Here is a 26,822-nt window from a genome sequence, read left to right on the forward strand (position 1 = left end):
TTTGTGGTTCTCTCATCCTTCTGTCATGGTTCTGCAGCTCTTTCCTCATTCTCAAAAAGCATTCTCTCCAAAAGATGTCTCCTCTTTTAAAGGATTTCAGTAAAGTAATCAAGAGCCACCTGGAATGAGTGGAGACTCATCTCTATCTAATCACGTTTAATACCCACAGCTTGATTGAGTCACATTTCTGTGGAGATAATCTAATTAAATTTTCCAATATACAATACTGTGCTGGTTTGAAAGGAAGTATGCCCCCTAGAAAAGCCATGTTTTAATCAAAATATCATTTCATGAAGGTAGAATAATCTCTATTCAATACTGCATGTTTGAAACTGTAATCAGATCATCTCCCTGGATGATGTGATTTAGTCAAGAGTGGTTGTTAAACTGGATTAAGGGATGACATGTCTCCACCCATTTGGGTGGGTCTTGATTGGTTTATTGGAGTCCTATAAAAGGGGAATAAGAGATTCAGAGAGAGCAGCACTACAAAGCAGAGTCCACCAGGCAGCGACCTTTGGAGATGAAGAAGGAAGACCTCCCAGGGAGCTTCGTGAAACCGGAAGCCAGAAGAGAAAGCTAGCAGATGATGCCGTGTTCACCATGTGCCCTTCCAGCTGAGAGAGAAGCCCTGACTGTGTTCACCATGTGCCTTCTCATTTGAGAAACCCTGAACTTCATCAGCCTTCTTGAAACAAGGTATCCAAGCCCTGGATGCCTTTGATTGGACATATCTATAGATCTGTTTTAATTGGGACATTTTCTTGGCCTTGGAACTGTAACCTAGCAACTCATTAAATCCCCCCTTTTAAAAGCCATTCAGTTTCTGGTATATTGCATTCCAACAGCTAGCAAACTAGAGCAAGTACTGAGTAAGAATTACAAGAAATGGCTGTCTTTACAAAATGGGATTAGGATTAAAACTTGGATTTTCTAGGGTACATAAATCCTTTCAAACCAGCACACTGCCCTAGAGAAACTAAGTGAGAAACCAGAGACAACTTAGAATGAAACCCACTGGAAACAGGAGCTAAGAGCCATTTGAAACCAGAAGCTGGGAGAGAAGGGCAGCACATGTCATCATGTGCCTTCCCATGTGATAGAGAAACGCCTGACACCATTGGCCTTTCTTCAGAGTCTAAGTATTTTTCTCTGGATGCTCTAATTCAGACATTTTCGTGGCCTCAGCACTGTAAATTTGTAACTTAAATCCTCTTTGAAAAAGCCAGTCCATTTCTGGTGTATTGCATTCTGGCAGCTTTAGTGAACTGTAACAGTGTAGAAAGTCAGACAGAGGAGAATGCCTCTCATAGAGGCAAGGGAGAGTACCTTCATTGAAGAAATGAAAAGAGGAACAAATTCAGCAGGAGGAACAAATTCAGCAGGAGGAAGGGCCTGGGTGCTTGGACAGGAGGAAATGGGCCACTGTGGGGAAGTCTTGGGAGCTGAAGAGAGAGAGAGAGGGATATGAGGACATAATTTGGCCCCCTTTGGACTCCTGCTCATCATTTGGAAAAGCCCCCCAGTCAGGTCCAAGAGCGGTATCACATGCTACCCTGAACCTCCTTGGAGCTGCATGGCAGGAAGATGGGCTCCTGCCACATCCAAGGAGGAAGTCAGAGGCTCAGAATGGACCAAATTTATGTCCTGCGGAAGCCAGGTCAGAGCCCCTAGATTACTAAAGACAAAGAAGCCAAGCTAGAAATAAAAACAAAAGCATGTGGCCAAGCCTCCAGGTCAATAACCATGACTTTTCAATCCAAACTGAGAAAAGTGTCTCCAGGCTGGCTCACCAAAATATGTTGCCAGATTCAACTTCCACATTCTTGGCTCTGCCGCGAAAAAGAACTCAAGGGCACAGCACAGCAAAGCATATGCAGGCAGAAAATTTATTTTGTATAGTTGTGAGAAGGAACATGAGGTCACTGTTGAAAGAGGTGAGAGGCAAGAGGCCTCAGCAGATTACTCTTAAAAGTATCATAAAACGAGGGCAGTGCAACGGTAGCTCAGTGGCAAGAATTCTCACCTGCCAAGCTGGGGACCCGGCTTCGATTCCTGGAGCCTGCCCATGCCAAAAACAAACAAAAAAGGGTTCATTTAAAATATCATAAAATGAATTCTCATAATGTTATTGTAGCCCATTAAAAAACTTGTAATTAAGGATAGACATTTTAAAGCTTCTAATTGAAGTATAATATGCTTATAGAAAAATATATAAATCATAATGGGATAGGTAACAGTTTTTTAGCTGTGATGGCCAAAAGTGTAGTCTATAAAAGATAAAATTGGTAAATTGGTCTTCTTCAAATTTAAAACTTCTGCTCTCTGAAAGACACTGGTAAAAAAAATTAAAAGAAACCCAGCATATTGGTAAAAATTATTTTAAAAGCATATATCTAATAAGGTACTTGTATCTAATATCATTAGTCATTAGGAAAATGCGAATTCAAGCCATGAGATCCTGCTATACATCAATTAAAATAGCTAAAATTAAAAAGACTAACCACATCAAGTGTTAGCAAGTATGTGGAACACTCAAACACACTGCTGGTAGGAATGCAAAACAGTTTATTAATCATTCATTCAACTTCTAGGTATTTACTCAAGAGATAAGAAAGTATATGTTTACACAGAGACTAGTGCCTGAATGTTCATAGCAGTTTTATTTAAAATAGCCCAAAACTGGAAGCAACTGTAATAGAATTTTAGCAAAGAAGTACTATATAAAAGTATTATACATCTTGAACAAGTGAGAATGATATGTGCAAGACTGTTCCAACATTCAAAAATCAGTATTGGGTGCATGGGTAGTTCAGTGGTTAGAATGCCCACCTTCCATATGGGAGACCCGGGCTTGATGCCCAGACCATACACGCCGCCCCCCCCCCCCCCCCAAAAATCAGTATTACCTACGATATTAATAGAAAAATAGGAAGACACATGATTGTCAAAATCGTTAAAAGAGTTTGTGTTGGTTTGAAAGTGTTCTGTATCCCAGAAAAGCCATGTTGTTTTAATCTAGTCTTGTGGGGGCCAACCTATTTTTGGGTGGGACCTTTTAATTAGATTGTTTCCATTGTGATGTGACCCACCCAGTTGTGGTGGGATGTTATGATTAGGTTGCTTCCATGGAAATGTGACTCACCCAGTTCAATATGAGTCTTAATCCTTTTACGGCAGTCCTCTATGAAGAGAATAAAATGCAGAAAACAGAGAGCTCAGACCAACACAGACAGCAGAGAGACAAAACCAAGTGACAGATAACTTGGAGATGGAAAATGCTCTAGGAGATGCTAAGAGAGGTCCTACAGATGTTAGAGATGAAGACACCCCAGGAGAGGCCAAAAGGACTCACAGGAGCTGAAACGGCCATTTTGAAACCAACCCAGGAGAAAAGGGCCAGCAGATGTCAACATGTGCCTTCCCAAGTGACAGAGAAACCCTGGATGTGATGAGACTTTCTTGAGTGATGGTATCCCGTTGATGCCTTAATTTGGACATTTTCATACCATGGAACTATAAATTTGTAACCTAATAAGCCCCCTTGTGAAAGCCAATCCATTTCTGGTATACTGCATTTTGGCAACTTTAACAAACTGAACAGAATTTGACAAAATTCAGTATCTATTCACAATTAAAAATACAACTCTCAACTAACTACAAGTAAAAGGGTTGCCTCCAGGACATTATGAAAAATTTATAGCTAACATCATTCTTTATGGTGAAAGACTTAGTGCCTCCCCCTGAAGATTGGGAATAAGGCAAAAATGTCTACTTTTACCATTTTTATTCATTATTGTACTAAGGATCCTAATCAGAACAATAAAGTAAGAAAAAATACAGGCTGGAGAAAATTAAATAAACAGTCTTTATTTGTTGATGCCATGATCGACTCTACTGTACAACCAAAAAAAAAAAATATGCAAGTGCTGCTAGAACTAATGAATGAATTTAGTAAGATCACAGAATACAAGTCAAAAATACAAAAGTCAATTATATATTTATATAGTGTCAGTGAACAATTGGAAATTGAAATAAAACTACCATTTATAATGACATCAAAACTATGAAATACTTAGGGACAAACCTAATAAAATATGTACAGGATTTGTATGCTTACAATTCCAAAACTTTGCTGAGAGAAAGAACTTAAATAAATGGAGTTACAAACTATGGCCAAAAAAAGAATAAAATTATTAGACTCAAACAACAAGATTTACTATATGACTACAGTAATCAAGACAATTTGGTTTTGGTGCAATTCTGGAACACCTCTTACACCACACCCTATCCTATTATGTTTACACCACTGTTGAGACAAAATGGACCATTGAGCTAAATGTAAGCACTAAAACTAACCAACTTTTAGAAAAAATTTTTGACTTATGGTTAGGTAAAGCCATAAAAGAAAAAAATAGATGCATTAAACTTCATTAAAATTTCAACCTTTTGCTTTGCATTCTTTTAAGAAAATAAAATGGCAAGCTGTCATAATATTTTCAAAACATTTATCTGATTAGGACTTATATGCAGGATATTTAAGGAATTCTGAATTGATGAGAAAACAGCTACTCAAAAAATACACAACCCTGGTGGGCCACAGTGGCTCAGCAGGCAAGAATCCTTGCCTGCCATGCCAGAGGACCTGGGTTCGATTCCCAGTGCCTGCCCATGTTAAAAAAAAAAAAAAATACACAAACTGTTTGAATTCACATTATACCAAAGAAGATATGAGGGTGCTGTCTAAGCATATCAAAAGATGAATGACATCATTAGTCATTAGGGAAATGCAAATTAAAACCACAATGAGGTAACACTACACTCCTAGTAGAGTACTGAGAAATTTAAAAAGGTTGATAATACCAGGCACTAGCAAGAATATAGAGCAACAGGTATTCTCAAACATTGCTATTGGAAATGGCAATTTGTATAGTCTCTTCAGAAAACAGATTGTTAGTCTTGTAAAATTTAAATATATTTAGCATACCACATAGAATTTCCTTACATATTTATCCACAAGAAATGAAAGTACCTGTATACCCAAAGATCTCACAAAATTTTATAGTACATTTATAATAGCCCAAAATGGAAACATCTCAACAGCTGATCAACTGGTAAGCAAGTTATGCTGCTTTCATACTATGGAATACTTCTCAGCAATAAGAGATGTGAACTACTGATACATGCAACAACATGGATGAATCTATAAAGCATTATGTGAAAACAACCTCAACACAAGAGGTTGCTGGACCTCACGTGAGGTTTGAAAAAGGTAAAATATTGGGAACAGAAATCAGATTAATGTTTGCCAGGGAACAGGGAAAAGGATTGAACATAAAAGGATACAAATATTTCTGGTGGAAGTTACAACCATGAGTTTATAAAACTTATTGAAGTTACCCTTAAAAATGATGAATGAATTTTATTGTATGAAAATTGTTATTCAGTACACCTGGGCATTACATTAAAAACTTAGAGGATTCACCTAAAACAATTCTTAGAAATGTGTAGCCTTAAATCATCATTTAGAAAAGATGAAGGACTGAAAGTTAATGAAGCAAATGTCCATGTAAATAACTTATATTAAAAAATAGAAACTCAAGGAAGGTAGGAAATAACATGTAGGAGCAGAAATTAATGATTTAGAAAACAATCATGCAGTGAAGAGGTTCAAAAAAGGAAAAAGTTGGTTCTTTAAAAAGGTCAATAAAAAATTTAAAATTTGGTGATATAATCAAGAAAAAGAGAAGACACTGCCAAAGTCAGAAATTATAAAAGATCCTACAGACAGTAAAAGATAAGTAAATCAACTTCCAGCATGACACTGTGAGGAGGTCCACTGAGTAGCTGCACAGTGAAACTGGTAAAAATTATTTAAAAACAAACACTTAAAGCTTCTGGAAATTATCCTAAGAATAAACATTAAATGAAGAAACATCCATTCAAGAAAATGAAAATTCATTAAGAAATTCTGTAGTCATGTATTTTGATCAAGATTGATCCCTTCTCTGCTAACGCCCCCACTTGAGCAAAACAGACTCCACTCCAGAATGCTGTGGTCAAGAACACAGATCCCAGAGGACTTTTTTCCTGTAAGAAGCAGAACTTCTGCATTTCTTGTCCTATCCCCAGCTAACTGTTTTGCACCTAAGTCCCACGTGAGTGCAATCGAGATATGAAGGTGTCCTCCTTCTTCCACTGAGACTAGTGAATCACTATTACCCTTTCTTTCAGTTGATGAGACTGGTTTCACATCAGAAGAGGCAATCTGAAAGGACCACAAGCTAACATGCCCTGCCCTCCACTAAGCATTTAGCTCCTAGAGTAGGAATGTCAATCAGAAAGAAACTCCATTATTTCCATTGCCATCTTCGGAGACCTGGCTCAGGGATTTTTGCCTTGCGGGGAGAAGCAAGCCATAAAATAGCTACCTCCTAATGTCTTGCTAAAGAAAATGACTTATTTTGCAATAGATCATGGACAAGTTTATACCCAAGAGCGCCCTCAAAAACAGGCTGTTATAAAGGAAAGGAGATTCCTGGATACTGCCTAGACTACAAGCCTCCTAGTTTGAGGAAAGAACCAGGGAATAAGAGAGCTGAGAAGAGCCCTTTTGGGATCAACAAATATCGAACACTTACCACAAACTATTATGTGAAAAGCTATACAATCTGATTAGTTTGTAGAGGAATTTATGCCCCGGAACATTGGGTGGACAATAGACAACCACAGGGAATTAGTGGAGTTTAAGGGGCTGGTGTGGTCAGGGAAAAACTTGAAGAGTTCTACCAGTATCTCTGTTATCCTAGGATGTCTGTGTACATTTCCAAAGCTGTGCCTCCTTAAACAATATCAGAGGCTTAAGTTTATACTGGGAGGATGAGGGGGGTGGGGAGGAGTAAACACTACTAGAATAATCCAGCCAGTCTCTAATGAAATAAGCAAATAATAATAATAACAAGCCATGGAATTTGTGGGGGAATGTTTCAGTTTGCTAAGCCTGCCAGGATGCAATACACCAGAAATGGATTAGCTTTTATAAAGGGGGTTTATTAAGTTACAAATTCTAAGGCCATGAAAATTAAGTCAAATTAAGTCACCACAAAGAGGATGCCTTCTCAGGGTAAAGGTGGAAAGGCAGAAGGCTTCTGGGTTCCTCTGTCACATGGGAAGGTACATGGCTGTCCTATCCATTGTCCTTCTCTCCCAGCTTCTGATTTCTAATGGCTCAGCTCCTGTGGGTCCTTCTGGCATCTTCTGGGGCATTTTCCTTCTGCATCTCCAAACGTCTGTGTCTGAGCTTTCTCCAAAATGTTTCCCTCTTATAGGACTCCAGTAAGTGGATTAAGACCCACCTTGAATGGGCAGGGTCACATCTCCATGGAAACAACCTAATCAAAAGATCCCACCCAACAATAGGTCTATGACCACAAGGTTGGATTAGAAGAACATGACTTTTCTGGGGTATATAACACTTTCAAAGCACAGGGAATCATTACCCAGAATTCTTACAGTATCTTATCTCAAATGCCCAGTTTCCAGCCAAAAATTATGAAAGAAACAGGAAAGTATAATCCAAAAAACAGAATGAAAACCGGCAATAAATTTGCCATGAGAGTGACCAGATATTGTATTTAACAGAAAGATTGCAAAGTGATGACTGTAAGTATGTTCATAGAATTAAAGTATTAATTAAAGAAATGAAGGAAGTAATAATGACAGTGTTGATCAGAATATCATAAATAGAATTTTTTTAAAAGGATCAAATGGAAATTAAGCAGTTGAAAAGTACTTGTAATAAGAAATAATAAATTCACTGAAGGGGTTCAAAAGTGGATTTATACTGGCACAATTAACTAATGAACTCAAGGATAGATTGTGTTGTTTTGTAACTGTTAGGTACCCCAGAAAAACCCTGTTCTTTAATCTTCATTCAATATTGCCAGGAGGGATCTTTTTGAGTTTCCATGGAGATGTGACCCACCCAATTGTGGGTGGTACCTTATGATTGGGTGCTTTCCATGGAGATATGTCTTAACCCATTCTCAGTGGGGTTGCTTACTAGAGTCCTTTACAAGTTAACCATATTGGAAAATGCTTCAGAGCCCATACAGCCAGAGACCCTTGGAGATGCAGAAGGAAAACAGCCCCGGGGAATACTTATGAAACAAGAAGCCAAGAGAGAAAGCTAGCAGCTGAAAGCAGTGTCCAAAAGCAGATGCCAGCCATATGCCTTCCCAGCTGACAGAGGTGTTCCAAATGGCATCAACCTTTCTTAAATGAAGGTAACCTCTTGTTGCCTTAATTTGGACATTTTCACAGCCTTAGAACTGTAAGCTTGCAACTTAGAAAATTTCCTTCTTAAAAGCCATTCCATTTCTAATATATTGCATTCCAGAAGCTTTAACAAACTAGTACATAGATTTATCAAGATTATGGAAGCTGAAGAACAGAGAGAAAAAAGTATGAAGAAAAAAAACAGTCTTGGAGAAATTATAAGTGCACCCACTTTACATGTAATAGAAGTACCAGAAGGAGAGAAAAGAGAAAGGAGGAGAAAAAAATCTTTGAGGAAATGATGGCTGAAAACTTCCCAATTTTAATCAAAATAATAAACCTATACATCCAAGTAGGATAAACACAAAGAGGCCCACACACAGACATATCAGTAAAAATGCTAAAAGTCAAAGATAAGGGAAAACTCCTGAAAACAGCAAATGTTACAAATAAGGGGCCCTTTAAAAGATTCAAAAACCAAAAGGGAAATCAGAAAATACTTAGAAAGAATGAAAATGAAGAGACAACATACCAAAAATTATGGGATGCAGCTAAGGCATTGTTTGGAGGAAAATTTGTATATATATATATTGCATTATAGCTGCAAGTGCATATATTAAAAAAAAATCTCAAATAAATAATCTAATGTTCCACCTTAAACATTGTAAAAAGAAGACCAAACTAAACCTAAAGCAGGCAGAAGGAAGGAAATAGAAAGGTTAGAGTGGGAAATAATGAAATAGAGAATAGGGAAAAAATAAGAGAATAATGATTAAATCAGCAGCTTGTTCTTTGAAAGAATCAACAAGACTTTAGCCAACTTGAAAAAGGAAAAAAATGGAGACCACTTGAATTCCTAAAGTATGTTATGAATGAGAAGACATTATGACTACCTGTGGAAATAAAACGTTATAAAGGCATACTATGATTGTCATGGTTAGAGACACGTGTCAACTTGGCCAAGTTGTGGTACCTGTTTATCTGATTGGGCAAGCGCTGGCCTGTCTGTTGCAATGAGGACATTTCATAGGATTAGGTCATGATCACATCGGCTGCATCCACAGCTGATTCCATTTGTAATCAGCCAAAGGGGAGTGTCTTCTGCAATTAGTGATGCTAAATCTAATCATGGGAAGCCTTTTAAGGAGGACTCAGAGGAAACAGGTTCCATTCCTGCTTGGGCTGGTGAGCCTCTCCTGCAGAGTTCATCCAGGCCATCCATCCGCATCGTCGACTTCACAGCCTGCCCTGTGGATTTTGGACTCTGCATTCCTGCAGTCACGTGAGACACTTTTATAAATTTTATATTTGCAAGTGTTCCCTGTTGATTCTGTTTCTCCAGAGAACCCTAACTAATACAATGATCAAATTGTATGCCAACAAATTAGATAGCCTTCATGAAATTGGCACATTCCTAGAAAACACAGACTACTGCAACTGATTCAGTAAGAAATAGACAATCTATATTGTCTAAAACAATGGAAGAGATTTCATCAGTAACCAATAAAACCTGTTCTGCTGGTTTGGAAGTGTTCTGTACCCAAGAAAAGCCATGTTCTTTTAATTCTAATCAAGTCTTGTGGGGGCAGGCCTATTGTTTGGGTTGACCTTGATTAGATCATTTCCATGGAGATGTGACTCACCTACTTGTGGGTGGGATCTTTTGACTGAATTATTTCCATGGATATGGAAATATCCTTGCCCATTCAAGGTAGGTTTTAATTAGTTTACTGGAGTCCTTAAAAAGTTTACAGAGAGAGCAAGAGTTCATAGCTGACACAGAGAGCAGACACCTAGACATAGATGCCTGGAGATGCTTGGAGACAGACAGAAGCTCAGAGAGGAGGCTACTGGAACCAGGAACTGAAGCAATGAAGCCCAGGAGCAAAGGTCCAACAGGTAACACCATATGCCGTCCTATGTTACAGACAAATCCCAGATGGGATTGGCCGTTTGTTGATTGATGGTACCGTCTTGTTGATGCCTTAATTCAGACATTTCATGGCCTTAGAATTGTAGCTTGTAACTTAATATCCCCTTTATAAAAGCCAAGCATTTCCAGATGTCTGTGTCTAGGTTCCTCACTTTGCTTCTTTGGGGCTGGCCTTTCATCTCTGGGCTTCCCTTGGCTCTCTCCAGGTTATGGCTTGCTGAACATCTCATAGTGATATCTGCTGGACTTCAAGCATCTCCAAATGTCTATTTCTCTGTTCTCTAAGTGTCAGAATCTGTGTCAGCTCTGCTGTGAAGTTCTGTCAGCTTTGTTGTTTCTGAGGCTTTTGTCATTTATGTCATTTCTCTCTCTCTCCAAAATATTTCCTTTTTTAAAGGATTCCAGCAAACTAATCAAGACCCATCATGATTGGGTGGAGTCAAATCTCCCTCTAAACAGAGGTTCACCCTCAATTGGGTGTGTCACATCTCTGTGGAGATAATGTAATCAAAGGATTCCAACCTACAGTATTAAATCAAGATTAAAAGAAATGGCCGCCCTCACAAGATTGAATCAGGATGAAAACATAGCTTTTCTGGGGTACATGATACTTTTAAACCAGCATAGCACAGCAGTAATACTTGACAAAATACCACTCCCTTTCATTATAAAATCCCTAAAACACTAGGAATATGAGGAACCGTTCTCAACCTGATAAAGAGCATCTACAAATTCACAACGAAATATTTAAATGGTGAAAGGAAAAATGCTTTCCTCTTCAGATCAGGAGTAAGACAAGGATGTACATTCTTTCCATTTTTATTCGACAGTGTACTAGAAGTTCTAGCCAGGGCAATTAGTCAAAAAAAAAAAAAAAAAGAGAGAGAGAAAGAGAGAAATGAAAAGCATCCACGTTGGAAAGGAAGAAGAAAAACTTTATTTGCAGATGGCATGATCTTTTATGTAGAAAATCTTTAAAGAATCCACTAAAAACCTATTAAAGGGAATAAATGAGTTCAGCATAGTTTCAGCATACAAGATCAATATACAAAAGTCCTTTTCTTTCTCTACTCTTGCAATGAACAATCTGAAATGACATTTACAAAATTCTATTCACAGAGGCCTTCAGAAAATATATAACTAAAGAAGTGCAAAATCTACACTGAAAACTACAATGAATTGTTGAAGGAAATTAGAGAGTAAATAAATTGAAAAACATCCCATGTTCATGAATTGGCAGATCATTGTTAAGGGAAAAAGCATATAATCATCTCAGTCCGTCTAGAAAGTATCTAAAAAGATTCAATATTCATTATTTTTGAAAAGGTGATTAAAAAGATATTATGAAGAAAAAATTCTTAGCAAACTGGAAATCAAAGGAATTGCCTTAATCCGATTTAGGATATCTGTAAAAGTCAACAGCAATGGTCATATTTAATGATGAAGTATTTGAAATAAGGGTGCAAGGATATATACACTATTCTAGTTTGCTAGCTGCTGGAATGCAACACACCAGAGAAGTCTTGGCTTTTTTTTTCTTTTCTTTTTTTTTTTTTTAATATGGGCAGGCACCGGGAATCGAACCCAGGTCCTCAGGCTTGGCAGGCAAGCATTCTTACCTGCTGAGCCACCGTGGCCCGCCCAGAAGGCTTGGCTTTTAATAAAAGAGGATTTATGTAATTAACTATAACTGTTCAGAGGAAAGACAGCTAACTTTCAACTGAGCTTCTTTTTCATGTGGGAAGGCACAGGGATATCTCTGCTGGCCTTCTCTCCAAACCTCTGGGTTCCAACAACTTTCCCCAGGGTGATTCCTTCCTGCATCTCCAGAGGCCTGGGCTGAGTGCGAGTGCTGAGATGAGGTATGCTGAACTGCTTGGGCTGTGCTACATTGAGATCTCTCATTTAAGTACCAGCTAATTAAATCAAACATCATTCATTGCAGCAGGCAGGCCTCCTAGGAGATGTAATAAGCAACAGATGAGGTTCACATGCCATTGGCTCATGTCCTCAGCAATAGATCTAGGCACCTTCACCTGGCCAAGTTGACAACTGAATCTAACTACCACATGCACCATGCCACTTCTATTCAATATTCTTGGAAGTCTTTGTCAGTTCAGTAAGGCAAGGAAAGAAATAAAAGGTATGAGAAGAAAAGAAAGTAAAACAAGACTTTGTATGTTTGTAGGTGACATATAAATATAATCCCAAATCAACTAATAAATTTTCAAAATAAAAAGCATTTAGCAGGATATTGGGTATCAAATCAGAAAACAAAAAACAACCTTGTTTCTGTACCAGCAACTGTCATGGTCAAGTTCATGTGTCAACTTGGCCAGGTGGTGGAGCTCGTTTGTCTGGTCGGGCAAGTGCTGGCCTGTCTGTTGCTATGAGGACATTTCATAAAATTAAATCATGATCACATCGGCTGTATCCACAGCCGATTGCATTTGTAATCAGCCAAGGGAATGTCTCCTGCAATGAGTGATGCTTAACCTAATCAATGGAAGGCTTAATCGAATCAATGGAAGTCTCTCTTCGTACTTCGGCTGGCGAGCTTCTCCTGTGGAGTTTGTCCAGATACTTCATCAGGATTTTTTTTTTCTTTTAGTTTTTTATTAATTAAAAAAAATTACAAGAAACACAAACATTCCCAACACATACACTCAGCAATTCACAATATCATCACATAGTTGCATATTCATCATCACGATCATTTCCCAGAACATTAGCATCAATTCAGAAAAAGAAATAAAAAGACAACAGAAAAATATAACAAACAAGAAAAAAAAAATTTTACATGCCATACCCCTTACTGATCCCTTTCATTGATCACTAGCATTTCAAACTAAATTCATTTTAATATTTGTTCCCCCTATTATTTATTTTTATTCCACATGTTCCTCTCATCTGTTGACAAGGTAGATAAAAGGAGCCTTCATCAGGATTTTGAACTCTATGTTCCATGGTTGCATGAGACTCTTTGTTATAAATTTATATCTCTGGATATTTCCTGCTGATTCTGTTTTGCTGGAGAACCCTAGCTAATACAGCTTGATACTGGGAGTGGGGTCTTAAGAAACAGAAATAGTTTTTTACGATTGGTTTTCTACTCTGACTGGACTCAAAGGTACTAAGAACTCTGATTCCTGTGATCAGAATGATACTGCCAATCCATGGGGTGAGTTGGCAGAAGAGATAGTCAAAATATAACCATGGGATTCCTCTAATTCTTCGCTTGTATGAAGCCAGGCTCTGGGGGGTGATGCCTTTGACACCTTTACAGAGTTTTGTGGAAATAAGAGGTGTAGAGATGTTGACTGGTTGTTGTTAGATACACTGTATACGTTAATGAGTGAAAGGGATGGGTTTAGGGCTTCAAATGAGAAGCTTATATGCTGTCTGACAGATGTAAATATTTCTATGAGTGTCCTGAAGGAAAATCTTATTTCCTGTAGCCATAGACTTGAGATCTCCAAAAATCAGACTCAGAATCTTAGAGTAGCAACTTTACAACTTAAACTGAAATCTCTGTCTTGCATGGTGTCAGCCATTTAAGTAAGGGCATTGATTGGAGTGGGACCCTGAAAAATGGGATGGCAACATATGGATTGATAATGATATTGGTGGAGAGGCTGAAACCCTAGGTCATGCTGAGTCTTCTCTAGATAACCCTGTAATAGTCTGCCCTGAGGACATAGCCGCCCTACCTCCAACCTTCCCTGAGGAGTTGACCACCCAGCCTCTACCTGAAGGGATCAGCCCTGGAGTGATTAATCATGTTTCACCAGATAAAACTGCAAATGAATTCCCTGAAGCAAATGACTTGGAAGATACTTCTAATTCTTTTCATATCCCACCCCCACCACCCCTCCTTTCTTCCATACCAATAACTAGACTAAAGTCCCAACAGGCCCCAAAAGATGAGGTACAAAGTACCCATAGAACTGTGTGAGTTTTCCAATTTATATACACAGAAATTGGGAATATGTGTGGCCATGAATTTTAAGGGTGTGAAGTAATGGTGGAAGGAATATAAAGCTGGATGAGGCAGAATTTATTGGTATGGGCCCACTAAGCAGAGATTCTGCATTCAATGTTATAGCTCAAAGAGTTAGATAAGGCGTTGAGAGTTTGTTTGGATGGTTGACTGAAACATGGATCAAAAGGTGGCCGACATTACCTGAGGTTGAAGTGCCAGCACTGCCCTGGTATAATGTAGGTGTGGGGATCCAGAGGATTAGAGAGATTGGAATGTTAGAGTGGATTTGTCATGGAGAGCCTTTCCTGACACCCCAGGAATTTCCAGAGGATGCACATTTTACCAGAACTGTGAAAAACAAATTTGTGAAACTAGCACCATGATCCCTGCACTTCTCTGTAGGTCAGATATTACTGTAGGAACTGCTGTCACTGAGCTGCAATCCTTAAACACTATGGGGATGACCAGATCCCAAGTTGGCAGAAGCCAGGTGGCAGCTGGCTTTAATCACCAAAGACAAGGTCAACATGGCTATCATAATAGACAGCAGACTCAAAGCAGGAGTCAAAATAATCTGACTCACAGAGACTTGTGGGGTTGGCTAGTAAATCATGGGGTACCTAGAAATACAATAGATGAGCAGTCTACTAAATTCTTCTTTGAGCTGTATAAACAAAAGCGTTCTAAGTCAAGTGAACAGAAGTCTTAACTTGAATTACAAAATCACAGAGACATGATCCCTTAATCAATTTCCAGACTTTTAGACAGTTTACAGATCCAGAGCCCCTTGGTTGAGGGGAAGGCCAGATCCTTTTGGGGGAGGACACTGTTACACTGCCACAAATTTATACTGTTAATCTTCCTCAAGCCTTCCCCAAGGAGACCAACAGCCTTTTAACAGGGTAACTGCATTGGGGAAAAGGAAATGATCAGATATTTGGGGAATTATTAGGCACTGGTTCAGAAGTGACATTAATTCCAGGGTACCCAAAACGTCACTCTGGTCCACCAGTCAGAGTGGGGGGCTTATGGAGGTCAGGTGATCTATGGAGTTTTAGCACAGGTCCATCTCACAGTGGGTTCAGTGGGCTCCTGGACCCATTCTGTACTTATTTCTCCCGTTCCAGAATGCATACTTGGAATAGACATACTGAGCAACTGGCAGAATCCCCACATTGCCTCTCTAACTCATGGAATGAGGGCTACTATGGTGGAAAAGGCCAAGTGGAAGCCACTAGAACTGCTCCTACCTAGCAAAATAGTAAATCAGAATCAATACTGGATTCCTGGAGGGATTGCAGAGATTACTGCCACTGTTAAGAGCATAAAGGATGCAAGGGTGGTGATTCCCACCACATCCTCATTCAACTCTTCTATTTGGCCTGTGCAGAAAACAGACAGATCTTAGAGGCTGGCAGTGGATTATCGTAAGCTCAACCAGGTGGTAACTCCAATTGCAGCTGCTGTTCCAGATGTGGTATCATTGCTTGAGCAATCAATACATCCCCTGGTACCTGGTATGCAACTGTTGACCTGGCAAACACTTTTTTCTCAATAGCTGTTAGTAAGGACCACCAGAAACAGTTTGCTTTCAGCTGACAAGGTAAACAGTATACTTTTACTGTCCTACCTCAGTGGTATATCAGCTCTCCAGACCTATGTCATAATCTTGTCCGCAGGGATCTTGATTATTTCTCCCTACCAGAGGACATCACACTGGTCCATTATATATATATGTATATATATATATATATATATATATATATATATATGTATATATATATATTTTTTTTTACATGGGCAGGCATCAAGAATCGAACCCAGGTCCTTGGGCATGGCAGGCAAGCACTCTTACCTGCTGAGCCACTGTGGGCCACCCTGGTCCATTATATTGATGATATCATGTTGATTGGACCTAGTGAGCAAGAAGTAGCAGTTACTCTAGACTTATTGGTAAGGCACTTGCATGTCAGAGGATGGGAGATAAACCCAGGAAAAATAAAGGGGTCTTCTACCTCAGTGAAATTTCTAGGTGTCCAATGGTGTGGGGTATATTGAAATAACCCTTCTAAAGAGAAGGATAAGTTGCTGCATCTGGCCCCTCCTACAACCAAAAAAGCAGTACAACACCTACTTGGTCTTTTTCGATTTCAGGGACAACATATTCCTCACCTGAGTGTGCTACTCCAGTCTATTTATCGAGTAGCCAGAAAAACTGCTAATTTTGAGTGGGGACCTGAACAAGAGGAGGCTCTGCAACAGGTCCATGCTGCTGTACAAGCTACTCTGCCACTTGGATCATATGATCCAGCAGATCCAGTGGTGCTGGAAGTGTCAGTGGCAAATAGAGATGCTGTTTGGAGCCTTTGGCAGGCCCCTATAGGGGAATCACAATGCAGACTCTTATAATTTAGGAGCATAGCGTTAGCATCTGCTGCAGATAACCACTCTCCTTTTGAGAAACAACTTTTGGCCTGTGTTCTGGTTTGCTAGCTGCTGGGATGCAACACATCAGAAACGGATTGACTTTTAATAAAAGGGGATTTATTTTGTTGGTTCTTCAGAGGAAAGGCAGCTAACTTTCCACTGAGGCTCTTTTCTTACGTGGAAGGCACAGGATGGTCTCTGCTGGTCTTCTCTCCAGGCCCCTGGGTTCCAACAACTTTCCCCGGGGTGACTTCTCCAAAGGCCTGGGCTGAGCTGCAAGTGCTGTGATGAGGAATGCTGAGCTGCTAGACTGTGCTACATTGCGTTCTCTCATTTAAGCACAAGCCAATTAAGTTAAACGTCACTCATTGCAGCAGACACGCCTCCTAGCCGACTGCGGATGTAATTAGCAACAGATGAGATTCACCTACCATTGGCTCATGTCCACAGCAACAGAACTAGGTGCTTTCACCTGGCCAAGTTGACAACTGAATCTAACTACCACAGCCTACTACTGGGCCTTAGTAGACACTGAATGCTTAACCATGGGCCATCAAGTTACCATGAGACCTGAGTTGCCTAAAATGAGCTGAGTGTTGTCTGACCCACCAAACCATAAAGTTGGACATGCACAGCAGCACTCCATCATAAAATGGAAACGGTATATATGAGATAGGGCCAGAGCAGCTCCTGAAGGCACAAGTAAGTTACATGAGGAAATGGCTCAAATGCCCATGGTCTGCACTTCTGCCACATTACCTTCTCTTTCCCAGACCAGAGCTATGGCCTCTTGGGGAATTCCTTACAGTGAGTTTACTAAGGAAGAGAAATTTGGGCCTGCTTTACAGATGGTTCAACACGATATGCAGGTACCACCTGAAAGTGGACAGCTACAGCACTCCATCCCCTTCCTGGCGTGCCCCTGAAGGACAGTGGTGAGGGGAAGTCCTCTCAGTGGGCAGAACTTTGAGCAGCGCACCTGGTTGTTCATTTTTCTTGGAAGGAGAGCTGGCCCAAGGTGTGTTTGTATACTGACTCATGGGCTGTTTATAATGATTTGGTTGGATGGTCACGAACTTGGAAAGACCCTAATTGGAAAATTGGTGACAAAGAGGTCTGGAGAACAGGCATGTGGATAGATAGACCTTTCTGAGTGGGCTAAAAACATGAAGATATTTGTGTCCCATGTGAATGCTCACCAGAGGGTGACTTCAGCAGAGGAAGGTTTTAATAACTAAGTGAATAAGGTGACCCATTCTGTGGATACCAGTCAGCCTCTTTCCCCAGCAACTCCTGTCATTGCCCAGTGGCCTCATGGACAAAATGATCATGGTGGTAGGGATGGAGGTTATGCATGGACTCAGCAACATGACTTCCACTCATCAAGGCTGACCTGGCTATAGCCACTGCTGAGTGCCCAGTCTTCCTGCAGCAGAGACCCACACTCAGCCCCCGATATGACACCATTCCTCAAGGTGACCAGCCAGCTACATGATGGCAGGTTGATTACATTGGACCACTCTGTTCATAGAAGGGGCAGTGATTTGTTCTAACTGGAATAGACATATGCTCTGGATATTGATTTACTTTCCCTGCGCACAATACTTCTGCAAAATCTACCATCCATGAACTTACAGAATAGCTTATCCATCGTCATGGTATTCCACACAGCATTGCTTCTGATCAAGGAGCACATTTCACAGCAAATGAAGTGCCAGAATTTGCACAAGCTCATGGAATTCTCTGGTCTTACCATGTTCCCCATCATCCAGAAGCAGCTGGATTGATAGAATGATGGAATGGCCTTTTGAAAACTCAATTATGGTTCCAACTAGGTGGCAATACCTTGAAGGGTTGGGGTAATGTTTGTCCAGAAGCTGTGATACTCTGGATTGGTGCACCCACTGTATGGTGCTGTTTCTCCTATAACCAGAATCCTTAGGTCCAGGAACCAACAGGTGGAAATGGGAGTGATACCACTCACTATTACCCCTAGCAATCCACTAGGACAATTTTTGCCTCCTGTCCCTGTGAACTTGAGCTCTCCTGGTCTACAGGTTTTAGTTCCAGAAGGGGGAGGGCTTCCACCAGGAGAAACAACAATGATTCCATTCAACTGGAATCTAAGACAGCCACCTGGTTACTTTGGGCTACTCATGCCCCTTGGTCAGCAAACCAAGAAGGGGATTACTTTACTGTCTGGGGTGATTGACCCTGACTGTCAAGGGGAAATAGGACTGCAACTATGAATGGAGGAAAAGAAGAGTTTTCTTGAAATATTAGGAGATCCCTTAGGACGTCTTTTAGTACTACCATGCCCTGTGATAAAATCAATGAAAAACTGCAACAACCCAATCCCAACAGGACTACCAATGGGTCTGGAACTTCGGGAGTGAAGGTTTGGGTCACCCCAACAGGCAAAGAACCATGGCCTGCTGAAGTGCTTGCTGGGGGTAAAGGGATCATAGAGTGTGTAGTGGAAGAAGATAGTGATAAATATGAACTATGACCACATGATCAGTTAAAGAAATGTGGACTGTAATGCTGTTTTATTCATGTTATAGTATTTAAGTTGTAAGATACCAAGTTTAGGAATGAATATTACCCAAGTTCTTGCATCCTACTCTGGGGAGATTTAATGCATTTCTGGTTGTACTGGGACAGTTGAGTATTGTTAGGTGAGGAAAAAATGTGCCTTTTTTTGTTTTCTATTTAGAGATTGAGTATGGTTTAAGGTGATGTGTATAGCTGCCAAGTTGACAAGGGGTGGACTGTCATGGTCAGGTTCATGTGTCAACTTGGCCAGGTGGTGGTGCCCATTTGTCTGGTAGGGCATGTGCTGGCCTATCTCTTGCTATGAGGACATTTCATAGAATTAAATAATGATCACATCCGCTGTATCCACAGCTGCTTGCATTTGTAATCAGCCAAGGGGCATGTCTTCTGCAGTGAGAGATGCTTAATCTAATCAATGGAAGGCTTTTAAGGAGGATTCAGAAGAGGCAGGCTCTCTTCCTGCTTCAGCTGGCTAGCCTCTCCTGTGGATTTTTTCCAGACCCTTCATCGGAGTCAACTTTATATCCTGCCCTACAGATTTTGGACTCTACATTCCCACGGTTATCTGAAACACTTTTATAAATTTTATATCTATGGATATTTCTTGCTGATTATGTTTTCTAGAGAACCCTAGCTAACACAGCAACAGATATTTTAAAAATACATTTTAAAAATGATATCCAGGGCCATGGTAGCTCAGCAGGCAAGAATGCTTGCCTGCCATGCCAGAGGACCCGGGTTCAATTCCCGGTGCCTGCCCATGTAAAAAATTTAAAAAAATAAATAAATAAATAAATAAAAAATGATATCCATTTATACTACAACTATAGTGTATCAAATACTTGGGGATAAATATAACAAAATGCATACAAGCTTATATTTTAAAAACTATGAAATTTTTTGGAAGACATTAAGACCCAAATTATTGGCTAGATGGACTATGATCATTGTTTCAGTTTGCTAAAGCTGCTGGAATGCGACACACTAGGGATGGATTGGTTTTTAATAAAGAGATTTATTTAGTTACAAATTTACAGTTCCTAGAAGGAAATGCAGCTAGGTTTCATCTGAGTTTCTCTTTCACACGGGAAGGTTCATGGCAAGATCTGCTGGACTTCACTTCTAGCTTTATTTCCAGAGCATGTCCTTTCAGAATCTCCAAACCTCTGGGTCTGATCCTGATTTGAGCTCCTCTCTTCTAAGTGCTCCTTTTTTTTTGTATGCTCTATGGTAGGGATCATATTTCATCCTTTTTCCATGTGACTATCTCGTAATTACAGCACCATTTGTTGAATTTTTTGGGGGGGGGATGTTTACAGGTCAGAAATCTGAAATCTGAACTCAATATCTCCTGCATACCACTGACTGACTGCTCCTTTTTTTTTTTTTTTTTTTGCGTACCACAATTTTAGGCTTTTACTTCTAATTGCTCTAAGATACTGGAGATTAAAAGCGATATCAATTTAATGATTTCAGCATTCATATTCATTTGTCCTATCATTCATCCTATCTTCTCTGTGTAATTCCACCATACCTAAGTTAGTCTTTTGTTTCTGGCTTATTTTGCCTCACCAAGTGCCCCACATGTTCATTCACATCATTGCATGCCTCATGATTTTGTTTCTTTTTGTAGCAGCACAGCCTTCATTCATAAGTATACACCATCATTTGCCCATCTACTTCTCAGACAGTACATCCTTCAGCCACCTGCATTCATCAGACATCAAAATCTGACTGCTCATTCATTGCAGAAGGCACTTTCCTTAGCCGACCACAGATGTAATCAGCAATAGAAGAATTTCACATGCTAATGATTTAAGTCCACTGCAACAAAACAAGGTACTGTCACCTGGCCAAGTTGGCATGCATAGAAAGACTCAATATTGTCAACAACTCAATTCTCCCCATATTTTGATTTCAGTTTCCTAACAGATTGTTTCAAAAACCTGCCAATGTAATTCTAAAATTTATACAAAAATGCCAGAGATTTACAATAGCCAAAGCATTCTTGAATAAGAATGCAGTGGAAGAACTTGCTCTCTTACATAAAAGTTAGTATGTGTAATATCAGTAAAATGATACAGAGAGTCTACTAACGACCTTAGCACATATAAACACTTGATGTATAACAACTGTGCACTGCAGAGTAATGGAAAAGGGACAGTGTTTTCAAAAACTGGTGTTCAAGCAATTAGGTATCCACGTGGAATAAAAATGTATTCGATCCCTTCCTCATACTGTACCCAAAACTCAAGTTCATATATCTTATAAACCTAAAAATAAAAGGAACATAACAGTTTTTAAAAGATAATGTAGATAATTCTGATAATGACTTCAGAATTGGGAATGGTTTCTTAAAGGAGACATCTAAAGCATGGTTACGAAGAGATGATAAATTTGATTGCATTAAAACTAAGAACTTCTGTTCATCAAAAGACAACATAAGGAAGATGAAATCACATAGTGAAGGAAGATATGCACAAACATAAAGCTGAAAGGATTCCTATTCAGAACACCTGTTGAACTATATCAATAAGAAAAAGAACTCAGTAGAAAAATGTGCAAAGGACTTGAATGGGAAATCAAAATGCGAAAGAAGCATATAAAAAGTTAATGTAAATTAAAGTCAAAGTGAGATTATCATTATGCCTGTACCAGAGAGGCTTAAGTTTATAAATATTATAATGCTAGTTGCTGGTGAATATATTGAGCAACAACTCTCACAGACTGTAGTGCTGGTGATCATGAAAATATTTACAACCACTATGGAAAACAGTTTATTGTTATCTAATCAAATGTACAGGTCAATTCCATAGCTACATATGCCCTACAGAAATTAATGCTCATGTACACCAGGATACTTATACATAAATGTTTTTTGAAGCATGTTCATGAAAGCTAAAAACTGCAAACAAATCAAATGTCTATTAAAAGTAAAATGAATAAATAAAATAAGGTATACTAATCCAGTGGACTACTCTACAATATAAATAAATGAACTACTGCATATGTGACAACATGGATAAATACAAAAATATTTTTGAGCAAACGATGCCAGACATGAAAGACTCTTTGACCTTTTATATAAATTTCAGAAACAGGTATAACTAAATTACATTGACAAACTTGGAAAATACCACATGCTGGCAATAGTGTGGAGTAACACAATGTCATTCACTTCTGGTAGGACCACATGGGAAATTTGCAGTGGTATCTACTCAAAGTGAACATATGCATAATCCATTACCCAGAAATTCTACTCTTAGGTATATGCCAAACATAAATGCATAGAATGTATTCAGCAAAACACACATACAATGCAATCCATACTGCCCATTTATAATAGCCAAAAAAAATTTACAAGCTACAGAAATGCCCATGAACAGTAGGATCAATAAATAAAAATGTGGTAAATTCATGCAGCATAATAATATACAACAGTAAGAATGAACAACTACAACTACACTCAAAGATGAATCTCACAAAAAAATAGTGTTGAGCAAAAGAAAGCAGATACCAAAGAGTATACTGTATGACTTCACCTACATAAGGTTCAGAAGCAGGCAAAGCTAATCCATGGTGTCAGGATAGTAATTTTCCTCTGGTGGGAGGTAAGTAGTGGCTTTCATAGAGTACTACTGGGGTGCTGGTAATACTCTGCTTCTGAATGCGGGTGCTGGGTACATGGCTGTGTTTGTAAAAATTCATTAAGCTGTATATTTATGATACAGTCACTTCCTATATGTATATTTTAGTTTAATATACTTGAAAAAAATAAGCTCTTGTTTGTAAATACATACTTAATAAAACTTTAAAAACATGAAAGGAAATGATTACTAAAGTCATTAGTGTTTGCCATTGTGGAGTGGGAGAATACTAATTCGGAAGGGATGAAGGCCAGAGTGCAGTTTCTGAAGGTGCTCTCAGTGTCCTAATTTTTTACTTTAGTTTTTTTCAAGATCATTAGCTTCATATTATTTAACTATATAGAGATATTTTAATTACATTCCTGTATGTGTTAAATTTCATAATTGAAAGGATTAAAAATAAGCTAGCATGAAAATAAATAAAATATTAACAATTTGAAAAATAGTTCATTAATATAATGTTAAGTTAAAAATAAAGGTTTTTGTGACTCCCAGGGTATAAATCTTCCTGGCAATGTGGGACAGAAACCCTAGAATGAACTGGGACTCAGCATCAAGAGACTGAGAAAACCTCAACCAAAAGGGGGAATGAGAGAAATGAGACAAAATGAAGTGTGAGTGGCTGAGAGATTTCAAACGGAGTCGAGAGGTTATCCTGGAGGTTATTCGTACACATTATATAGATAATCACCTTTTTAGTTAAGGTATAATGCAGAGGCTGGAGGGAAGTGCCTGAAACTGTAGAGCTGTGTTCCAGTAGCCATGTTTCTTTAAGATGATTGTGTAATGATATAGATTTTGCAATGTGACTGTGTGATTGTGAAAACCTTATGTCTGATGCTCCTTTTATCTACGGTACAGACAGATGAGTAAAGCATATGGATTAAAAATAAATAAATAATAGGGGGAACAAATGTTAAAGCAAATTTAGTAGATTAGAATGCTAGTGATCAATGAGAGGGAGGGGAAAGGGGTATGGTATGTATGAATTTTTTTCTTTTTTTTATATTTCTTTTTCTGAATTGATGCAAATGTTCTAAGAAATGATCATAATGATGAATATACAACTATGTGATGATATTGTGAATTATTATGTTTAAAGAATGGAATGATCATATGGTAAGGATGTTCATGTTTATATGTTGTTGTTTTTAAAATAAATAAATTAGTTAATTAAAAAATCATAAAGGTTTTTAAAAAAATCTAACACAGAATTGAATCCACCAAAATGTTAATATTCTGGATGAATTGTTTTTCTATCTTTATGAATTTTCCTGAAATTAATATATAAGACTTTTATATAGGTAAAATATAGATGACTTAAAGTAATAAAATATATGCCTAGTTAGGAAAATACGTAAGCATGAAATTTTGTACCATTCAATTTTTAATGTTTATTTAACCCGAAAATGTATTTATTGTCTTTCAGTGGCATTTATTTCTATTTTCTAGAAAATTTTTTTCAGAAACCCCATCTTTTTAATTTATCTCACTTTAAAGAACTGTTTTCTGTAGGTGACTGATACCCACGGAGTTGATGTTACTCCCCGGCCTCTTTATCATCCAGATCCACTTGCTGGTACAGCCAAACCCAATAAACTTTTGACATCACAAGAAGGATCACTTGGATCAGAATTTATATCTTCCTATAGCCTTTATCAGAATACAGTAAATCCTAGTATGATAGGGCAATTTACAAGGTAGAGTATACTGTTCCATAGTTCTTTTTTATATCATAATTAGTGTTTTTGCATTTAAGTTGCATATATATTACTTAGATCTCAGCTATCACCAGAATCTCAGCTCTACTCTCTTAAACTTTCTTACCATCTCTGAGTTACTCTCATGTCTTAATTAGATGCAGAGCTCTGCTTATTCTAAAAGTTTTTCTAAACTCATACCAAAGCGTTTGTGAACAATAGAGATTTTTATTGAAGATTTCCTTTGGAACCAGGAGATGGGGCTTGTATCACATACTCTACAGTTAGCAAATACAAATTCCCCATCGAAATTTTTCTTCAAAATTTATTTTATGCTACAACTATGATAATGGGTGGCTTTCCCTTTTTCCCTATTCCAAAAAATTCCTGTTCTCCTAGACTTTGATTTCTCTCTCGTTATATAATGCAGAGCAGTTAAATGCCTACCTCCAAATTTGCTGTCAAAAGCCATGAGTATGTTCCACAAAACGATGAATTATCCAGTTAGTAGGACCTACCTTTTTGAGAAGGCAGTTGGGGTTAAAACTAGATTTTAAAAAAAGGGAATTGCATAATATTATTGAGAATGTTAAATATATATGTAAGGGAACTATTTTGGATTAGTCAAAATATTAATTTCTTGCTGAGTGCAAAGATATTTTTCTTACATAAATCTTGAGGGAACTTTTATAAAATTGAATAAATCACACTTAAAATGGCATTTGAAGGATGAGAAGAATCCAGGTGAAAAGTGAAAGTAAGGGTCTTCCCAGTCAAGACTCTGAAGTTAGAAAAATTCACAAATTTGAGGATGTGCTAAAAAGGACAAAAAGGCAAAGTAACTGAAGCATAAGAACAAAGGCTATGTTTTGATTTTATCATAAGATTCCATGTTTTATCCTAAATATATTGGAGATCCATTGAAGAACTTTAAGCATAATTTGACCTATCTTATCTCTAAAATGCATTAGAAATGACTTTTAAAGAACATTAATCATCAACCCAATATTTTGAATACTAATTTAGTTTTATCTATTTTGCTTAAATGATTATAGTATATTTAATTTCTCCATTTCATAATGTGTTCAAATTTATATTTGTGATTGACTATAAGACATCTAAATAAATGAGTAATATTTAATATTCATTATTAAAGGTCGATTTTAGGAAGCAGTACAGTTTCTAAGTCAAGTTTATCAACAACTGAGTCAATTGCAGAAGACCTAGAAGAACCATCCTATAAACAAGGAAGATTGGCTAGTTTTACAGGTAATAAAAATATACTCATTTATTTCAGTAACAATCCACCATTTAGCATATATTCTTATGATAAGTCAGGCACTTAAGATAAGAGAACTTTGGTAATGATTCCTAATGCTGGCCTATGAATTAACTTCACGATATTTAAGAGACTATCCATATATTTTCTTAAGTTCCAAAGGTCATTCTTACTCAGCCAGCCTCAGGAATCACTGGCCCTGTTTTGAGGCCTCAATTTCTCACTAGGAAGAGAAGCAGTTCTAATCTGTGTGATCAGTGCTATAATAGCATATATGCAGAATGTAATGGGAGCACTTACAAAAGGGCTAACTCCTTTTAGGTGAAAAAAAAGGCTTTAAAGAAAATGTGATTGACTTTTGAACTGAGTTTTGTTTTGTTTTGCTTTATTGATAAAATCAAACATACAAACATGGACATTCTTAACATATAAACATTCCATACTTGGTGTGCAATCAGTGGTTCACAATATCTTCACATAGTTGTACATTCATCACCATGGTCATTTCTTAGGACATTTTCATCACTCCAGAAAAAGAAATAAAAAGAAAAAAGAAGAAATTCATACATACCATACCTCTTACCCCTCCCTCTCATTGACCGCTAGTATTTCCCTCTACCCAATTTATTTTAACATTTGTTCCCCCTATTATTTATTTTTAATCCTTGTTTTTTACTCATCTGTCCATACCATAGATAAAAGGAGCATCAGAACAAGGTTTTCACACTCACACAGTCACATTGCAAAAGCTGTATCATTATACAATCATCTTAAAGAAACATGGCTACTGGAACACAGCTCTACAGTTTCAAGCACTTCCCTCCAGCCTCTGCATTATACCTTAGCTAAAAAGTTGATATCTGTATAATGCATAATAATAACCTCCAGGATAACCTCTTGACTCTGTTTGAAATCTCTCAACCACTGACACTTTAGTTTGTCTCATTTCTCTTGTCCCCCCTTTCTGTTGAGGTTTTCTCATCCCTTGATGCTGGGTCCTCATCAAGGATTTCTCTCCCAT

The 26,822-nt window shown here is 38.2% G+C and overlaps 1 protein-coding gene across 4 annotated transcripts in view; it reads left to right on the forward strand.

Annotated features, from left to right (window-relative positions):
- The window catches only part of DNAI4 (dynein axonemal intermediate chain 4), a 131,706-nt gene that overhangs the window by 13,450 nt on the left and 91,434 nt on the right, over nucleotides 1-26,822 (forward strand). For 3 of the 4 annotated variants that reach the window (XM_077120662.1, XM_077120659.1, XM_077120661.1), the window contains 2 exons: nucleotides 24,338-24,522; nucleotides 25,679-25,791. In XM_077120662.1, the coding sequence (XP_076976777.1) occupies nucleotides 24,338-24,522; nucleotides 25,679-25,791 (298 nt within the window). Of the gene's footprint in view, nucleotides 1-24,322; nucleotides 24,523-25,678; nucleotides 25,792-26,822 lie in introns of all 4 variants that reach the window. The other variant, XM_077120663.1, reaches the window with a different exon arrangement.

This window comes from Tamandua tetradactyla, chromosome 11 (genome assembly GCF_023851605.1).
Source record: "Tamandua tetradactyla isolate mTamTet1 chromosome 11, mTamTet1.pri, whole genome shotgun sequence".
Taxonomy (NCBI): Eukaryota; Metazoa; Chordata; class Mammalia; order Pilosa; family Myrmecophagidae; genus Tamandua; species Tamandua tetradactyla.